This window comes from Anas platyrhynchos, chromosome 4 (genome assembly GCF_047663525.1).
Source record: "Anas platyrhynchos isolate ZD024472 breed Pekin duck chromosome 4, IASCAAS_PekinDuck_T2T, whole genome shotgun sequence".
Lineage (NCBI taxonomy): Eukaryota > Metazoa > Chordata > Aves > Anseriformes > Anatidae > Anas > Anas platyrhynchos.
In genome coordinates, this window is record NC_092590.1 from 34681815 (window position 1) to 34696917 (window position 15103).

The 15103-nt window shown below is 39.7% G+C and overlaps 1 protein-coding gene across 2 annotated transcripts in view; it reads left to right on the forward strand.

Moving 5' to 3' along the window:
- The window catches only part of DCHS2 (dachsous cadherin-related 2), a 106762-nt gene that overhangs the window by 35655 nt on the left and 56004 nt on the right, over nucleotides 1-15103 (forward strand). For both annotated transcript variants that reach the window (XM_027456632.2, XM_038178743.2), the window contains exons 2-3: nucleotides 3987-4178; nucleotides 14030-14261. In XM_027456632.2, the coding sequence (XP_027312433.2) occupies nucleotides 3987-4178; nucleotides 14030-14261 (424 nt within the window). The remainder of the gene's footprint in view (nucleotides 1-3986; nucleotides 4179-14029; nucleotides 14262-15103) is intronic.

Sequence of the window (15103 nt, forward strand, 5' to 3'; positions counted from 1 at the left end):
TTTACACTCCTTAATTACACACATCTTCAGTTTGTCACATTGAAAATGTATTTAGCTAAAGAATAAGTAAGGCCCTGAGAGCTTAATTTCCACCACCCCCCCCCACCCCTTTTCTCCCAGATCCCGATATCATATTATCACATTCAACTTGACAGAACAGTTGAAGTTATAGCTTTGTGCTCTCTTGCCTTCCCCACCTCCAAGGCCCATAAATCCTTTCAGCTCTATCACCTCTGTGCTATTGCCAGCACACAATGCTCTTGATCAATGCACTGTGAAAACTCTGGCTGCTGCCTTCATTTCCTTTTGCTGGGACTGCTGTAACTCAAAGCTATTGAACACTTAATTACTGTAATAGCCTGTAGGAATGGTACTAGTACAGCTTGTAATGCCCTAGTGCAACTGTTATACCCTGCTCATGACTACAGTATGCTTCAGTTCCTAAAATGTGTGGTAACTTGTTCTCTTCACCTGTATCTGAAAGCTTGAACTTGAATCCAGTGAAAACATACAAACCTTCTAAATCAGCTTGTATTGATAATTGCTCCCTAGACCTCAGGTGTTGTAGTGCTATTCAACTTCTGTTTGCTACAGTAAATTATTCTTTCATTTGTAATTTCATTTTTTTCATCTTCAGAGCAGAGACTCCATGGTCAAAACTGCAGATTAAAAAAATGATGAAAAAACTGTTAAGTGGATGAAAATTGAATGGGTACTAAGGACTTGGACAGAGATCATATTTTTATAAATGCAGACATTGATGCCATTTAATTCTGGCATCATTTATTGATCAGTTAGACCTTCAAAGCCATACTGCTTTGAACTGAATCATTTTCCTTTTAAACTCATCAGTCATCGTTCCTTTGCATGTACTGTTTGTTAAAAGTCTAAGGACTGCATAATCTAAAAGAAGGAAAACAAGTGGCTGAACATAATAGGCTAAACTTCACACTTGTAGTTACTCGCCCACATTCAATTGCAGACAAATGTCAGCATTTACACATGTAACTACATATAGGTATAATGACACAGGACCTTTCATTATTGTCACCTGCACTAGATTTCAGGCACAAAAAATAAGTTAAAGTATTTTTCTCCTAAGGACCAAATGAATTACTGTTCCATAACATCAGGGTGATTGAATACAGAGGGCAAGCTAGACTTCTGTTCTATTGTCTTTTATAACAGGAATAACAAGGTGCAAGAGTGATAAAATACGTGTGGTAGAATTCATTTATGTATAGCTGTAAAGCATGCTTAGGGCCAGATCTTGGTTATGCTGAAGTTGAGGATGAGTTGTCTATAACTTAACCAGGAGGAGTCATTGGACTGGAGTCACTGAACTGGGCTGGCCATGAATTGCACCCTGTGCTATAGCTGGGGGCTGCAGACTGCAAGGGAGCATGAAAGGCTCTGAAACTGCATGAAACTGCAGGGCTCCCTACCATTTGCAGTGCCAGAAATCCTGGTTTAATGTCCTGCAGTTCTGTAAGAAACTTGAAAAAGGGATGTGATGGAGTGTGCAGCACAATCCCAATCAGAGATACCTCTTGACATACAAAAAAATGTGGATCATCTCATGCAGAAGCAGGCAAATCCATACAGTGCTTTAAGACAGAAAGGAGCAAACAAAAGGGTCTGAACTAATGTGCATCTTTTGGGCCATCTGTCACCTTGAAGTTCTGATGTAAGTAACTGGTCTAGGGTAAGTTTTAGCCTTATTTGCTTCAACCCTTTGTACACAGTTTCTTTCCCCCCACTTCTATGATTGTGCCCTCACAAGCCATGTTTTCATTCAGTTGAGTTTATTTCAGTCCCAGTTCAGTACCCTAATGCCAAAATGATTCCTCTGAGAGCCAAGAGGTGAGTGCAATACTAAGGTGCTGAGTGGTCTTGACCACATGTTTATACCAGTGAGGAAGGCAGCTGGGGCCTGTTCTCCAGCCTTGTGGCCACTGACTTGCCACAGCTTGTGTCCATACACACAAATTCATTTGTCCCCCTTCCAAAGAAATAGGATGAGCTCATCCAGACTTTGCTAGGAATAGTCCCTGGTATGTCCTGCTTGGCTGCTGTCAAAAACATGCCTAAAACTGTGCCAGATGTCCAACAGTACAGGCAGCTGTGCAGTAGCACACAGACCCCTGCCCTCCCTGGTTTATGACTGTGGATGTAGCCTACAAACCTGGGTCAGGGCAGGTGGTCAGTCTCACAGGTCTTCTCGGGGATCTTGACTGGGTTTAAACTCCCATACTTGGTGGTTATAAGGTTTCTGAAGTTCTCGTTAGGTCTTCAGGCATTGTACTCGCAGGCAAGAAAAAAGGACTTCTCTTCAAAGAAGTAGAAAATGAAGGCAGATGAAGAAGAGAAACCTTTCAAGTATCTCCAGTAGTCACAAACTAAAATGCAGTCTATTTTAATGTGTACTTATGTTTACAGATATCTCAAATCTTATTTTAAAAGTGAAAAAAATCATGATGGAATATACCACAAAAAAGCCAAACTCAGCACAATTTTTTTTTTAATCAGGGACTTTGTGCCTTCAATTTAACTGCTGTAATGTACAATACTTCTCTGTTTACCAAATGTTTAAGCTATCCACCCCTCAGCCGAAGAGCAACAGCTTTACACTTCAGCATCCTATGTATTTGTTTTTTAGTGGCTGGTGAGGCAGCACAGCCTTGTTGCAGTGCTAACGTTGTCTGTCAGAGTTCACTCCTTGGGCTGTGGGTGGAGGGTTGGTGGGAAGTCTCTGGTGGTCTTGGGGCCAGACAGCTCTGGCGGCTCATGGCTGTCCCCCCTTGGGTCTTGGAACTCCAAGGATGGAGACCTCAGCTTTTCTGGGCGGGGAGCTCTATCATCTTCATAGCAACAGTATGTCTTTTCACCCAGACAGTACTGTTGCAGCTTGTGACCATTGTTTTTCCTCCTGCCCTGCACCTGAAGAGGGACCCTGATGTATTTTCAGTAACATCCTCTTGGATAATGGAGGGCTTCTAGTAGATCTCCCTGCAAACCACCTCTTCTCTATGCTAAGCAAGCCCACATCCCTCAGCCTTTCATAGGGCATATGTATATTTTATGGGCAAAACCTTCTGATACTATAAAAGCATTTTAAAAGTATTTTTAATGACTGTTGACTTCTGCTTTGTTGGTGCAGGTGGACATCCCTCTGAATGAAGTCTTGCTTTAAAGTAGTTGTTTACAGTGTTTGGGATTTGCAGCAGATTTCATGCTGCTTTTTAAATGTACTTAATATAGCTGCAAAAATGTTGGTCTTGTTGTTCAGCATCTGTAACTCCATCCAAGGCTGTGCTTGGGATCAAGGGAACCTGGTCTCTCCCAGGAACTTACTGCAATCCATACATCCTTTGCTTTGTGCTGCATGCATGTGATGGCTGTGTTCAGTGGTGCTGGCAGATATCTGGCTCTGCAGAGGACTGCAGATTAAAGCACCCTCCAGCCCTTGCCTTTCATGGATCACTGTGTCACCAAGCCCTCGATTAAATTAAGAATTTAATTAAGCTCTGGGAGATCTTTCAGACAACACGTTCAGTAAGAATGTCCTGCATCACTTCTCTATGCACATGTAATATTCATGATAATTCATAAAAGAACTGTGAAAATTACCTCTGCTGATAAAAATAACAGGAAGGGAGAGTAGCTTAATGTATGGCCTAGTGACATGGCTTAATGTGCGTGTCTTTTCCAATTAAGGGATGTTCATTTAATTGAGATGATTATTGACAAAGAAACAAGTATGTTACAGACATGGTCTAATCGATCTTCTATTCTTGTTGCAGTAATTATGCTGTCAGCATCTGAGCTGTCATTTTACGAAATGCAAACAGATAGCTTAGGGCATGTTTGTACTCATAGGGCATCGTGTGTATGCATGTTTGCTTTCAAAACACAGGCATCTTTAAAACAAAGTCTCTTTCAAAGGCATCTTTAAAACTGCCTTCATTTTTCCTGTTTTCCTGCAGGTCAAGGCAACAGATGCTGATGCCGACCAGTTTGGTGAAATTGAGTATTTTCTTTACGATGGATTCCATTATTATGAAAAATCCAAAGCCTTCCAGATTGATCCCCGTACTGGTCAAATCTGTGTGTCTCAAGATATTGACAGAGAAGGAGATCCAACTACTTATGATCTCTTAGTAAAAGCTATGGATGGGGTAAGTTTTGCCCTTCTGTAATGCCAGGTTTGTGACTACATCTGCAAATTTGGGTGTGCTGTGTGTATCCTTACAGGGAAATTGAGTATATGAAAATTGCATGATTTCTGAATAAATTTTCTTGACTCTACAGAGGACAGAATGATACTTCACTAAACAAGTTTTGACCCAAACTGATAAAAGTTCATTGTGCAATCCAGAGTCACTCCTAAATGAGGTATTAAAAAACATTTCTAGAATGTGTTAGTCCTTGTTGATTTTCCTGATCCTTTCAGGACTGGTGGACTTCAACTGCATTGTATTAGCTGAATTAAGTGCTATCATGGAGTGCCTTCATTTAGTTTTGGCCTAGTTTGTATGCTTTGAGGCCAGTGCGAACCAAAGCAGGGTAAAGGAGGAGTCAGAAGAATAGTGAAAACAACAAAGAACATTATGAAGAACAGGCCATTTCTTCAGACAGGCCAGTGGACTGAAAATACAGTACAACTGCTTGTCAAATCCAGATGTACACTGGGGTAAAAATGTCTAAATCTGTAAAGAGCGCTATGCAGTTGTTCTTTTAGATAGTCTTCCTTTGAAACATACTGTGGAGATGTTTGTTCACATCACACATCAAGCTGCTCAGGGGTGGACTCTATAGGGTGACATGTAACAGAAGATTTTGGAAAGTGTCTCCTCAAAAAGAAGAGAAAAATAACTCTCTGCTCCATTTAGTGATGGTCACAAAACCATCCAAAGGCTGTTGGCAACAAGGTGCCCAGAAAGGAGACCTCTCACTACTTTTCTTTCTTTCACAGTGAACTGTGAGAAGACTGAAGAGAAAGGTTACTAGCTGTTTGCAAACTTCACGTTTAACATAACTGTTTTAAACTGAGGGATTCATATTATTCAGGTCACGTTTTACAGTACAAGTTGAGCCAAAAAACATCAAAAAAATTTGTCTATAAAGTTTTTATTTTGTACTTCAAATATTATGCTTGCATTTAAAGTAGTCCTAAGCTATCTAGTATACACTTTTTGAAAAAGCTGTTTTTTCTAGAAATAAGTTTTTCATAAAACATATGTGCTTTTCATTATAATTCTCCAAATTTCTTCAGTGTACTGTGATTTCTGTATTTGTGAGTAGTTGGACTTGCTGCAGTTGATGCTTGGTGCTATTTGTTGTGTTCAGAGGATGTAGTGGTCAAGGGTATATTATATTTGTATGCTGTTGAATTTGGATGCATGTGTGTAATGCACCTGCATTTTTCTTTAACAGTGACTAATCAGTGTTTATTTCAGAGGCTACAGAAGCATTCTTTTACATTAACACTGCCTTTTGCAATATGTTTTTTCTATAGTTTTCTTTTTGAGGAGAAATAGCATCATATCATTTTTGTTTGTTTCCTGACATACAACTCTATCTTACAGATTACTTCTGAACTTGAGTCTTTTTCTGGGACAATGTCTGAAACTTCTCCAGCAGAAGTCTGTGGCCATTTTGGAATTTCTCTGGGATGTAATTTCTGTCTTCAAAATTCCTTTCTAGGCAAAATTTCATAGTGTACACCTAAGTACAGATATCAAAAAGTTGAAGAATAAAGCAGTCAATAATACAATATAAAACACGAGAAAACTACTTTGCAATAGCTGATAGCTTCATTTTTCTCCTACATCCAGTGCTGATTTTGTGCAGGTCCTCACATGTTTTGGATCTGTATAAAGAATATGTACGTTGAAAATCTAAAAGAAAATAGGTTTACATGATTTTTTTTTACATGAGAAGTTTTTTTTCTTAAATTGTTGCTTTAATGATACTCTTCATGTCAAAACTTATAGGAAAATGGGCAATGCATTGAAACTATAGATTGTTTCATTTTTAAGATAGGTCTGTGATTTATCTCCATTTAGGGACCTTGTGTTTTCAGTAGTTCAGTAATGGAGAGGAGGATTCAATTTTTGATTCCCTTGTCTGTGACAGACAAGACTTGATCTTTTTACTGGAACACAGCACTTTACAGTTTCTATTGATTGCACTTCAAAAAATTAGGTCATCTGACACCTCAATACTGAAGCACCAAAAATCAATATTTGCCTTTCAAAATTTCCAGTATGCCTGAAAAAATGCTGAGCCACCAGGCACCCTTACAGCGGAACTGTAGTGGGTTATTTTATCTCCTGGCACTCTGCTGCTGTTTGTGATGGATTAAATGTGTTAGGTGTGCAGTTCAAGGTGGAGGCTGTGATCAGGGGAGAAACATATACAAAGAAGTTGGGGGAAGAGTGAAGGGTCACTGTTGACAAAGGGGAGGGAAGAGAGATGAAGAGGAGAGAAAATAACAAAGTTAATTAGAAATGAGGAGAAAAATTATTTTCCAGGTGGTGCTCAGCTAATCTTACAGCAGGGCTATCAGTTTCTTCCACCTGTTCATGCCTGCTCCATTACATGGTTTTGGATGTTGTTGGTTTTGTCTTTTATGCCCTATTTAGAAGCAGTAATGGGAGAACTGAAATGGCCCACAAGAGCCCATGGACAGGAAGGCACAGAGCAGATTCTGTTAAACTGGTGTTAAATAAACATCCTGTGAGCATGTGGGAGCCATCGTGCTGACTTAAGTGGGGTCACAGTGTTAGCTTTATCAGCTGACAGCACTGATTTGGGTTCCAAAGTCTCTCACTTCACACGTGTATCTGGTCCTCCTCCTTGAAATGCTTTTATATGGAAAGAAGTCATGTAGCTAGCTTATAGAAAAGTTTGCACTGTATCCATGGCATCTGCATTTAGCCCTACTTTTGGGTCTTTGTACATGGATTGTGGAAGATCGACATTTTGCTCCCATAGCAAGGGTCACACGCTTGTCATTTGCACACCAGATCTGACTGGAATTACCCCCAGCTAGTCCCAGCTGCAAACAGCTGTGTTTTGCAATTGTGACAGATCAGAGTTTCGGTAGGCATTTCAGGAGTCTTTGAACTTCTAGTCAGATACTTTCTTGTACTGATACTAAAATTGAAATGTTTGCCTTCATCTGATTTTATTCTAAAGAAATTTTGTTTTGGAAAACTTCACAAACAATTGAGAGATTAAGATCAAACTTACTGTGAAATCAAGTATTACAAAAGGAAAATATGGAAAAACAGGAGTTCTAGTAAGTGTTTTCAAATGCATAGGGAACAAAGTTGCTACTCCTTCCCATTTGAATGTGTGGAAGTTAGATCTGATAAGTTTTGCTGCTTATGTTTTTTGTTTCTTTTTGAAACATGACTGGTGTGGGTACTACTACAGTGTGTTTTCCTGCTTGCCCAAGGGTATCCAAACAGTTACATATGCAAATTTATGCTTCCATTACTCCTTTTAAGTGATTCCGTCTTAGTCCTAACATGATTTCATTCTCATACAGGAAAGCTTATTTTTTACAGCATACATTTTTGCTGCTGTATGGTGGCAAACTTTATTGCTATGTATCATGCATATTTCAATCCTATTGTTTATTTGCATTTTTATGCCTGTCATCTTTCTTTTCCTTTCAACAATAGTAATGCTTGCAGATATTTAAAAAGCAAAACAAAACCAAAACCTGTTATGGTCCATGGAAACTTAATTGGAATAATGCTAGTTTAAATTCTGTCTACTGGCATCTATACCATCTGTTTAGGGACAATAGTTGTCTGGTTTTCAAAGCCAAAATCTCCAAGTTGCACAATCTTGGGGTTGGTGGTGCACAATGAGAGGCCTTCAGGAGCATGTCCAGCTTCAACTCTCTGAAGATCTGGCATATGCAGTTTTTCCCCTCAAAAATGGGGAAGACCTGATGACCTATGCTTGCACAGGTTGCTCTCAGGGATTTTCCAGCTCGAGCAACAAACACCTCTCTAGATAATGCAGTGGATGTACCAGTCTACCATTTCTTTATCAGCCTGCCAGGAAGCTTCAAAAATGGCAGAGGACAGGCAGGATGTTGTGCTTTTATGGCCCACACAGTGTAAGGGGTGCCACACCACATCCTCGCAGTGGTGGGATTGTATGCATCATTACGGGCTTAAATGCGTCCAATCCCAGCTGGATCTGTGTGGTTTCTGTAAAGCCTCTCCATAACAGACTAAGTTTGTGTTAGAAGCACATGCTTGGCTATGGTGGAATCCAGGAGAAATTTGTATGCCATGATGAGAGTTCAGATGATGGAAAAAACCCCAAACCTGTTTTTTTTTTTGTTTTTTTTTTCTCTCTGTAAAGGGTGTTTTTGCCCTTTCTTGCAGGTGAGGTTCTTGAGAGCTTTGGTAAGGCTGCCTTCATTAGGATTTGACAGCTATCAATGAATGGTGGTGGTGGGCTTGTTTGAAAGTCTGTGCCATGGTGACTTCTCATCTTGCTTGTTTTCCTCTGGTCTGGATCCGTTAGGTTCTGGTTTCAGCATACTCCAGGACTGACTGGCATGTAGTGCTGTGGGTACCATATGAAGCCCTACTTTCTTTCATGCCCTACAGTTTTGCTTTTTTCTTGAAAAAGTTTTCCTTGTTTCCTTGGGCTCTTTGGGTGAGAAGAGAAAGATGTGATGGATAGTTTTCTTTTTGTTTGGCTTTTTTGGGTTGGAGTTTTCTTTTTATCCTGGACTACAGGATAAATCTTTCATCCAAACTTGTTGGCCAAAGAAAGCTCTCTGCTTGCTAGCCTCACCCTTTGGTGTGTACATGCTTAGTGTGCATCTCTTCCCCGACCACCTGTTCAGCCTTTGCCAAGACTAAGATCTTCTGACTTTAGGCCATATTTTCCTCCAAGGGGAAGGGATACCATGTTGTAGGATAAACCCATGGAAATAATTTCTGCTGGGCAAGGGTGAAAGTGAGCCAAAGATAATTGGTTCTGCCTTGGCTCTGGAGTGTAGGTGAGTGTCCTGCAGCCCTTGGGAAGCCTTGACTACTTAATCTGGGATGCAGTGGGGAAGGATGCTATCCTGCGTTCTCATGAGCTAGTCTGGGCTCCTTCCCTGTCCTCCTGCTGCAGGCTGCTGACGGACAATGACGCAAAGAGCTCCTTTAATACCCTGTAACCCAGGTACACCTACTACTTGGGGTCAGAGGGAGCAAAGCAGCCTGCATATGGCATGTTGAACCTTTTGCAGAGATAATGTAGCAGCTGAAAAACTGAAAACCTAGAATGCCATATAAAAGAAACAAGAATGCTTCTTTTCATCTGTGGTTAATTAGTATTAAGTTAAGGCTTAATTGGTAGCTTTTCTAGTTTTTTATTTTTGAGTCATTAGTCGTCTTATCCTTTTCTGAAAAACTGCTTTTGAATAGATCAGATTTCTTTTTGGATGCTGAAAACTACTTCAAAATCAGATGTCCTTGTCGAAACTAAGACTTTTAACTACAGTTTTTTAAAGTAGATCATAAAGTAGTCACATCTATTTGCATATACAAGTGCATCTGCTAAATGTGAAGGTATGGTTTTATAGAGCATTACGAATCACATCTGTGTGCTGCATACTCAAAATGGTTACTTACTGAATTTACTCAGGATTATGTGTGGCCTTACACTGGGTGTTGTCACCTGCTCCTTGTTATGAATCAGTTTTTCAAAACTCAGCTAAAATACACTGAGAATGCTTGCATAGCCAAAGTGCACATATTTAAAAAATTAAGAACAGAGGAAAAAATTGAGCTTTATGTATTGTGCGTTAACTGACCTTGCTGTCACAGAATACATGGTTAAAGCTGCCTTGCAGTATTACACAGTACCACAGTACTGTGTCTGGATTCCTGCTGAACCATGCATTTTGTAAGTAATTGCATATAAAGTCTTTGAGTTCTGTTGTTCACAACAGGAGCGTTGACATACTGCGAGACAAATAGGTAAACATCTCACCTGAATGGTAAGAGTATTTTTTAAGACATTTTCCTTTAATAAAAATAAAACCCTACTAAAAAAAATAAAGCTGGCATAATTTTCAATTTATTGTGAGATTGTAAGTGAAAGTTTTTTTCATGGAAAGAAGAGATCAGGTTTAGGCTTCAGGGCTGAAGTATAGCAGTACTTTTACTCCCCCCCCCCCCCCCCCCCCCAAAAAAAAAAAGTGTATCTTGTCTTTCAAACTCATTTACAGCACATCATGAAATTGCCTACCAACACAGAGTATGCTATTACTAACTTTTATGTTACAGCTCACTTTTATAGAGGTACATGAACAACAGTTCATTAAACACTTCAACTAGGCCAGTTATCAACTAGGCCGGTTATGTAGGCTGATATTTATTTAGGTTCTGAAGAACTAATGATACTGAAGCCTCATTGGCTCTTATGGTGTCTTTGAGTATAGAGAAAGATTTTGCTCTTCATCCTTTTTGTTGATTTCTTTTTTTTTAGTAAACACACTACTTGTCCAGTTTTCTTTGTATTTTACACTGAAGCAATTAATGTAGAGATAAGCACTCAACACTCACAAGCAAAGCTTCTAAAGAAGTTAAAGCTTTTGAAATAATTGGCAGATCCTCTCCATTTTGACAGGATGGGGACTTGAAGATTACATACCATCTTCTACGTTTAATAAAGAAAAGAAAACATGTTTTCATGTTAGAGATCCTGTATATCACAATTCAGTTGGGATCAAGAATTTGACAGCACCATTCAATGATCAAAAAGGTTGGATACTGTAGTGGAAATCTTGACAGATTCTTAAAAATTTTATGTCAACAAGACCAGACAGAGCTATTCAAAACAGCATTGCTTCTACTACTTGTTAATCTTGAGCATCTCTCCTGCTACAAGCAAATATTTTTTTAAAGACAATGAAGAGGGGTACTAATAGCTTTATATTTTCTTACAAGTCCTGTAAAAGAAAAGAAAATATATCTCATGGTTATTTTGACTTGGTGATAGCTTTGTATGTCCTATTCTTACTGTATGGGCCACTAGAATCACAGGATTCTTACACTAGCCTACATAATTGTTAGTTTTTGTCACATCAAAACAGTAGTTAAAATATCTGAACACTTGAGAAACAGGATTTCAAAATGAACAACTGTGGCTTTTTGTTGCTTGTAATATGTTTTGACAAATGTAATTTTCTGTCAACAACAGACTTGTTTAAATCAGCCTTCATGTTTTGGAAGATCAGCTTTGCCTCTGAGTAGAAAAAGTATATCCATGTGGTTAGAAATAGAAGCAAGTTTGTTCCTTCTCACTGGGGATGTTACTTAAAGATTTTCATAGCCAGAGCAAGAACTGGGCCATAACCAAGTTAATATTGCTCTTGACTCATGTGAGGGAATACACTGATGCTTCAGGAAAAGTAGGGTCTGTCTCCATCATAAGATTCGGTCTCTTCTGGGAGATTAAGTAGTTAGTAGGTCTCCAACTTGCTTCTCCCATATCGCCAGACTGACTCTATTTCCAAATATTTTACAGTCTTTACATAACACCGTAGGATAAATATAAATCCTCTGGAGAGGGTTTTGGTTTTTCATGTCTGTTTAGTAATAATGAGACTTGGAAGAAGCAGCTAAACACATTATCATGAGCTTTTTTGCAGTTTGGTTTCATGCTGCTCTAACCTTTCCTCTTTTTAGATGTTTTATAGTCTTGACCTAATTTCTTCCTTGGCCCACTCACTTTCCTTAAAAACGTTATTTCTAATTCCTCTCCTAGAATACCTGAAAGCTGTGGAGCTGCAGCCCCAGGGCATCTTCTGACTGTGGGCTTCAACAGAGCACATAGGTTTTAGGTCCTGTGCAGTGATCTCCTTCTCAGGGAAATCAAGACCTTGGAGAAATGCTCACACTGCAGCGGGGTTGGGGTGGAGGCAGTAAGCCCACTAAATACACGCATCTCCTGTTCCCCGTTTCAGTGCTGTGATTCACAACTGTTTTGGCAGTCTGAAGTACAGTGCCCTGCCCTGCTCCCCAGGCGCTGGTTGACTGCTCCATGGCTTGTTGTGGCCTTGCTTTCCTCAGAAGAAAACCCAAGTGTGCCACAAGGAGGATGTGGGCCAGATCTCCTGGTTTTGAGGTGAAATATAGGCACAGTCTTAATTTTCTGAGCTTTCATGGCACTACCACCCAACAGGGATACTGCTACTACACAAAGTCAAACAAAAATCCCGATGGAAAGCTGGGGAGAACACTAATAATATTTTCTCCACAAAATTAATTCTCATCTTGTGTGAGTAATAAACTCAAAAATATTTTCAGAGACATTCTTACACTGCAAGAAAAAATAATATTGAGTTTAAATCATCAGATACTGTTAAACCCAACCTTCATGAAAGTAATCAAGACATAGGATTAGATGTTTTTTATATCTCTACAAGCTATGTTGTGTATCACCAGTACTGCAATTGCAAAATGAAGTTTGGATGTGCGCAGCATAGCTTGTCATTCATATGTGCCAGCATCCCGTCTGTCTCAGCAGTTTCTGTAAGTGACCAATTGATCCCAACACCATGCTCCCAGGGTCCTTCCTCCAGCTGTGCCTTGATGCAGTGTGTATGGTGTGTGCAAGGTGCGCATTCATGTGATGGTTTAAGCCTATGTTATACACATCACTGCCACAGAATTTGCTGTGAGTTTTTATTTTATATATTTTTAAGAAAACACTACCTAAATATAACCCCTCCTCCTAACTGGTCCGCAGGGGCTATGTGGCTATGAGAGACAAATTGCCATTTGTTTCACTCCAGGGCCTTGTGGGGTCAATGCTTCAGCACCCACAGAACTCTCTTCCAGATTGCCACAAAACTGTTTTGCCATGGCAAATTATGATTTCACTGCAGTGTAACGTGATAAGCCAGTTTGCACTTTCTCCTTGCTTCTCCTATTTTGCTGTAGAGCTAAAGGTGGCTTTCTGTCTGCCCAGGTGGTATTTAGGGGAGGTCCATGTGGGTGCCTGTAGCAACCCAGGTGAGAGCAGCCTAGCAGCCAAGCGTGGGATGGCAAAGAGGGCCATTTACTAAAGCAATGCATGCTGCCTGGCGCTTTTCCCAGCTATTAGCGTAGGGGAAAGAAACATGATCCGAAAAGTTGAGCCAAGCCCCCTGGAAAGCATGGTCAGACCTCTTCTCCCTCAAAATCAGAAGCGTGCTTGAAATAAAACTATGTAAGCAGTTATGAATTTGACATGAAAAAATCTTTTCAGCTATGTGCTTCAGTGGAATTTGGTTTTGTTCTGTCTGTGTACGTGAAGTGGGGGTACATAGACATATATATATACACACATATGTGCATGTACTATATAATTTGTATATGGATGCAATTTACATTCATATATACTTACATATTTATATACAGTGTGTTTGTGTTTATATGTATACATAAGTATGCTGCAGAGCTGCTTAAACCTGCCAGGGTGGTAAATTGAGAATTGATCTTCCATGCAGCAGCCTGGCAGGTAGGCTTCTAGCTGTCCTGCAGTGGTCTGCTCTCAGCCTCTGTTCCTAATCAGCGTTGAAAAAGTATTGTATTCACTGTTAAAATAGTCACGCTTTTAAATTTGAAAAATTCATAGACAGAAAAAAGTTACTAAGCCCTGAATTTTGTCTGTGAAAGAGTAAGCAGCATGTAGGTGATTAACGTAAACAAGTGTGAAGTCAGACTAGCAGAAATTGATGTGTGTACTGCTTGTTGGTGTTAACAAAAGTAGTTTTGTGTTCAGGCTTTGCACTGTATTCTGTTAGCGAGCATACTGAAGCTGTTCTCAGCGTGTAGCTGGCCTGAACTCAGTATTTTGGGATATTTACTGTGCATACCTTAAATTGTTCTTGATAGACATTTTCATTGCTCAGTTGTGTTGCAGTGTGTTCTTGAATGATGTGCTGAAGCTAGATTCATGTCATTCAATTGTATGCATTTATAATTATTTTTTCTGATTTATCCAACAGGGCGGGCTGAGTGCCCAAGCTTTTGTTCGTATAGAGATAGAAGATATTAACGATAATCAACCTGTTTTTGAACAAGCCACCTATGTGACAAGCATCAGCAGTCACGCACAGCCAGGAACAGAGATCATCAGTGTTGTTGCTACAGACAGAGATTTGGGAATATACGGAGTAGTCACGTATGAACTGGTCCCAGGAGAATTTTCTTCTCTTGTCACGGTGGATGCCACTACAGGTACTTTGTGTGATTCAGAAAGGTTATAATAATATATATTATCTCTTCCTTGAGGACGTGTTGTTGTGTGATTTCTTTCTTTTTTTTTTTTTTTTTTTTCCCCTTTTTTCCCCACCTGGAGTCATGTCATACAGCTGAGACTTAACTTCTGCTGAACAGTAGTTCTAGAGGAGGATGGAGGATTTAGGTTTATCATGAAGCCTTTTTATTAACTGGAATAAACAGGAAAAAGGGAAACAGTACTTGTCAGTACAATACAGGACAAGCAATTGTGTCGCTTCACCAGTGTTTCAGACAGAAATCCATTCATCGTTCTAACACATAAATAAAATAATTATACAATAATATCTGAATTCCTTTTTTTTTTTTTAAGTTTACTCTTGAAGAGCAATAGAGCAAAAGACCTCTTGAGATGCTTCTTTCATTTCATCTCTCTATTTCCTAATCTTTTCCTACGTTGTGCTAGAGCGCATCTCCTGTTCTGCTCACAATCTGCCATACCCAGCTACCTCCCTGCTTGATTCAATGATTAGCTTCAGAAGTGTGCCTTCTGCATTTATTTCTGGCAGTGAACCTTCCCCCTTCCAATTTCTGGCAGGAGGTTCAACGAAGGTGCAATGATGAAGGCGAAAAAACGATTTTGGCAAAGGCAAATCTGGATTTTTTTTTATTTTTTTTTCCTAAGGCAGCTTGAATCTGGCAGGTTGAATTGCTCTTCTTGTGTCCACAAAGCAGCCTGTATAGTTATCAATGTCAGCTAAAAGGAACGTGAACCATGTATCCACAAATGTCCGTGGTACATTTCAGAGAGTGAAAGCTAAGCTACAGCTGCCACTTAACTA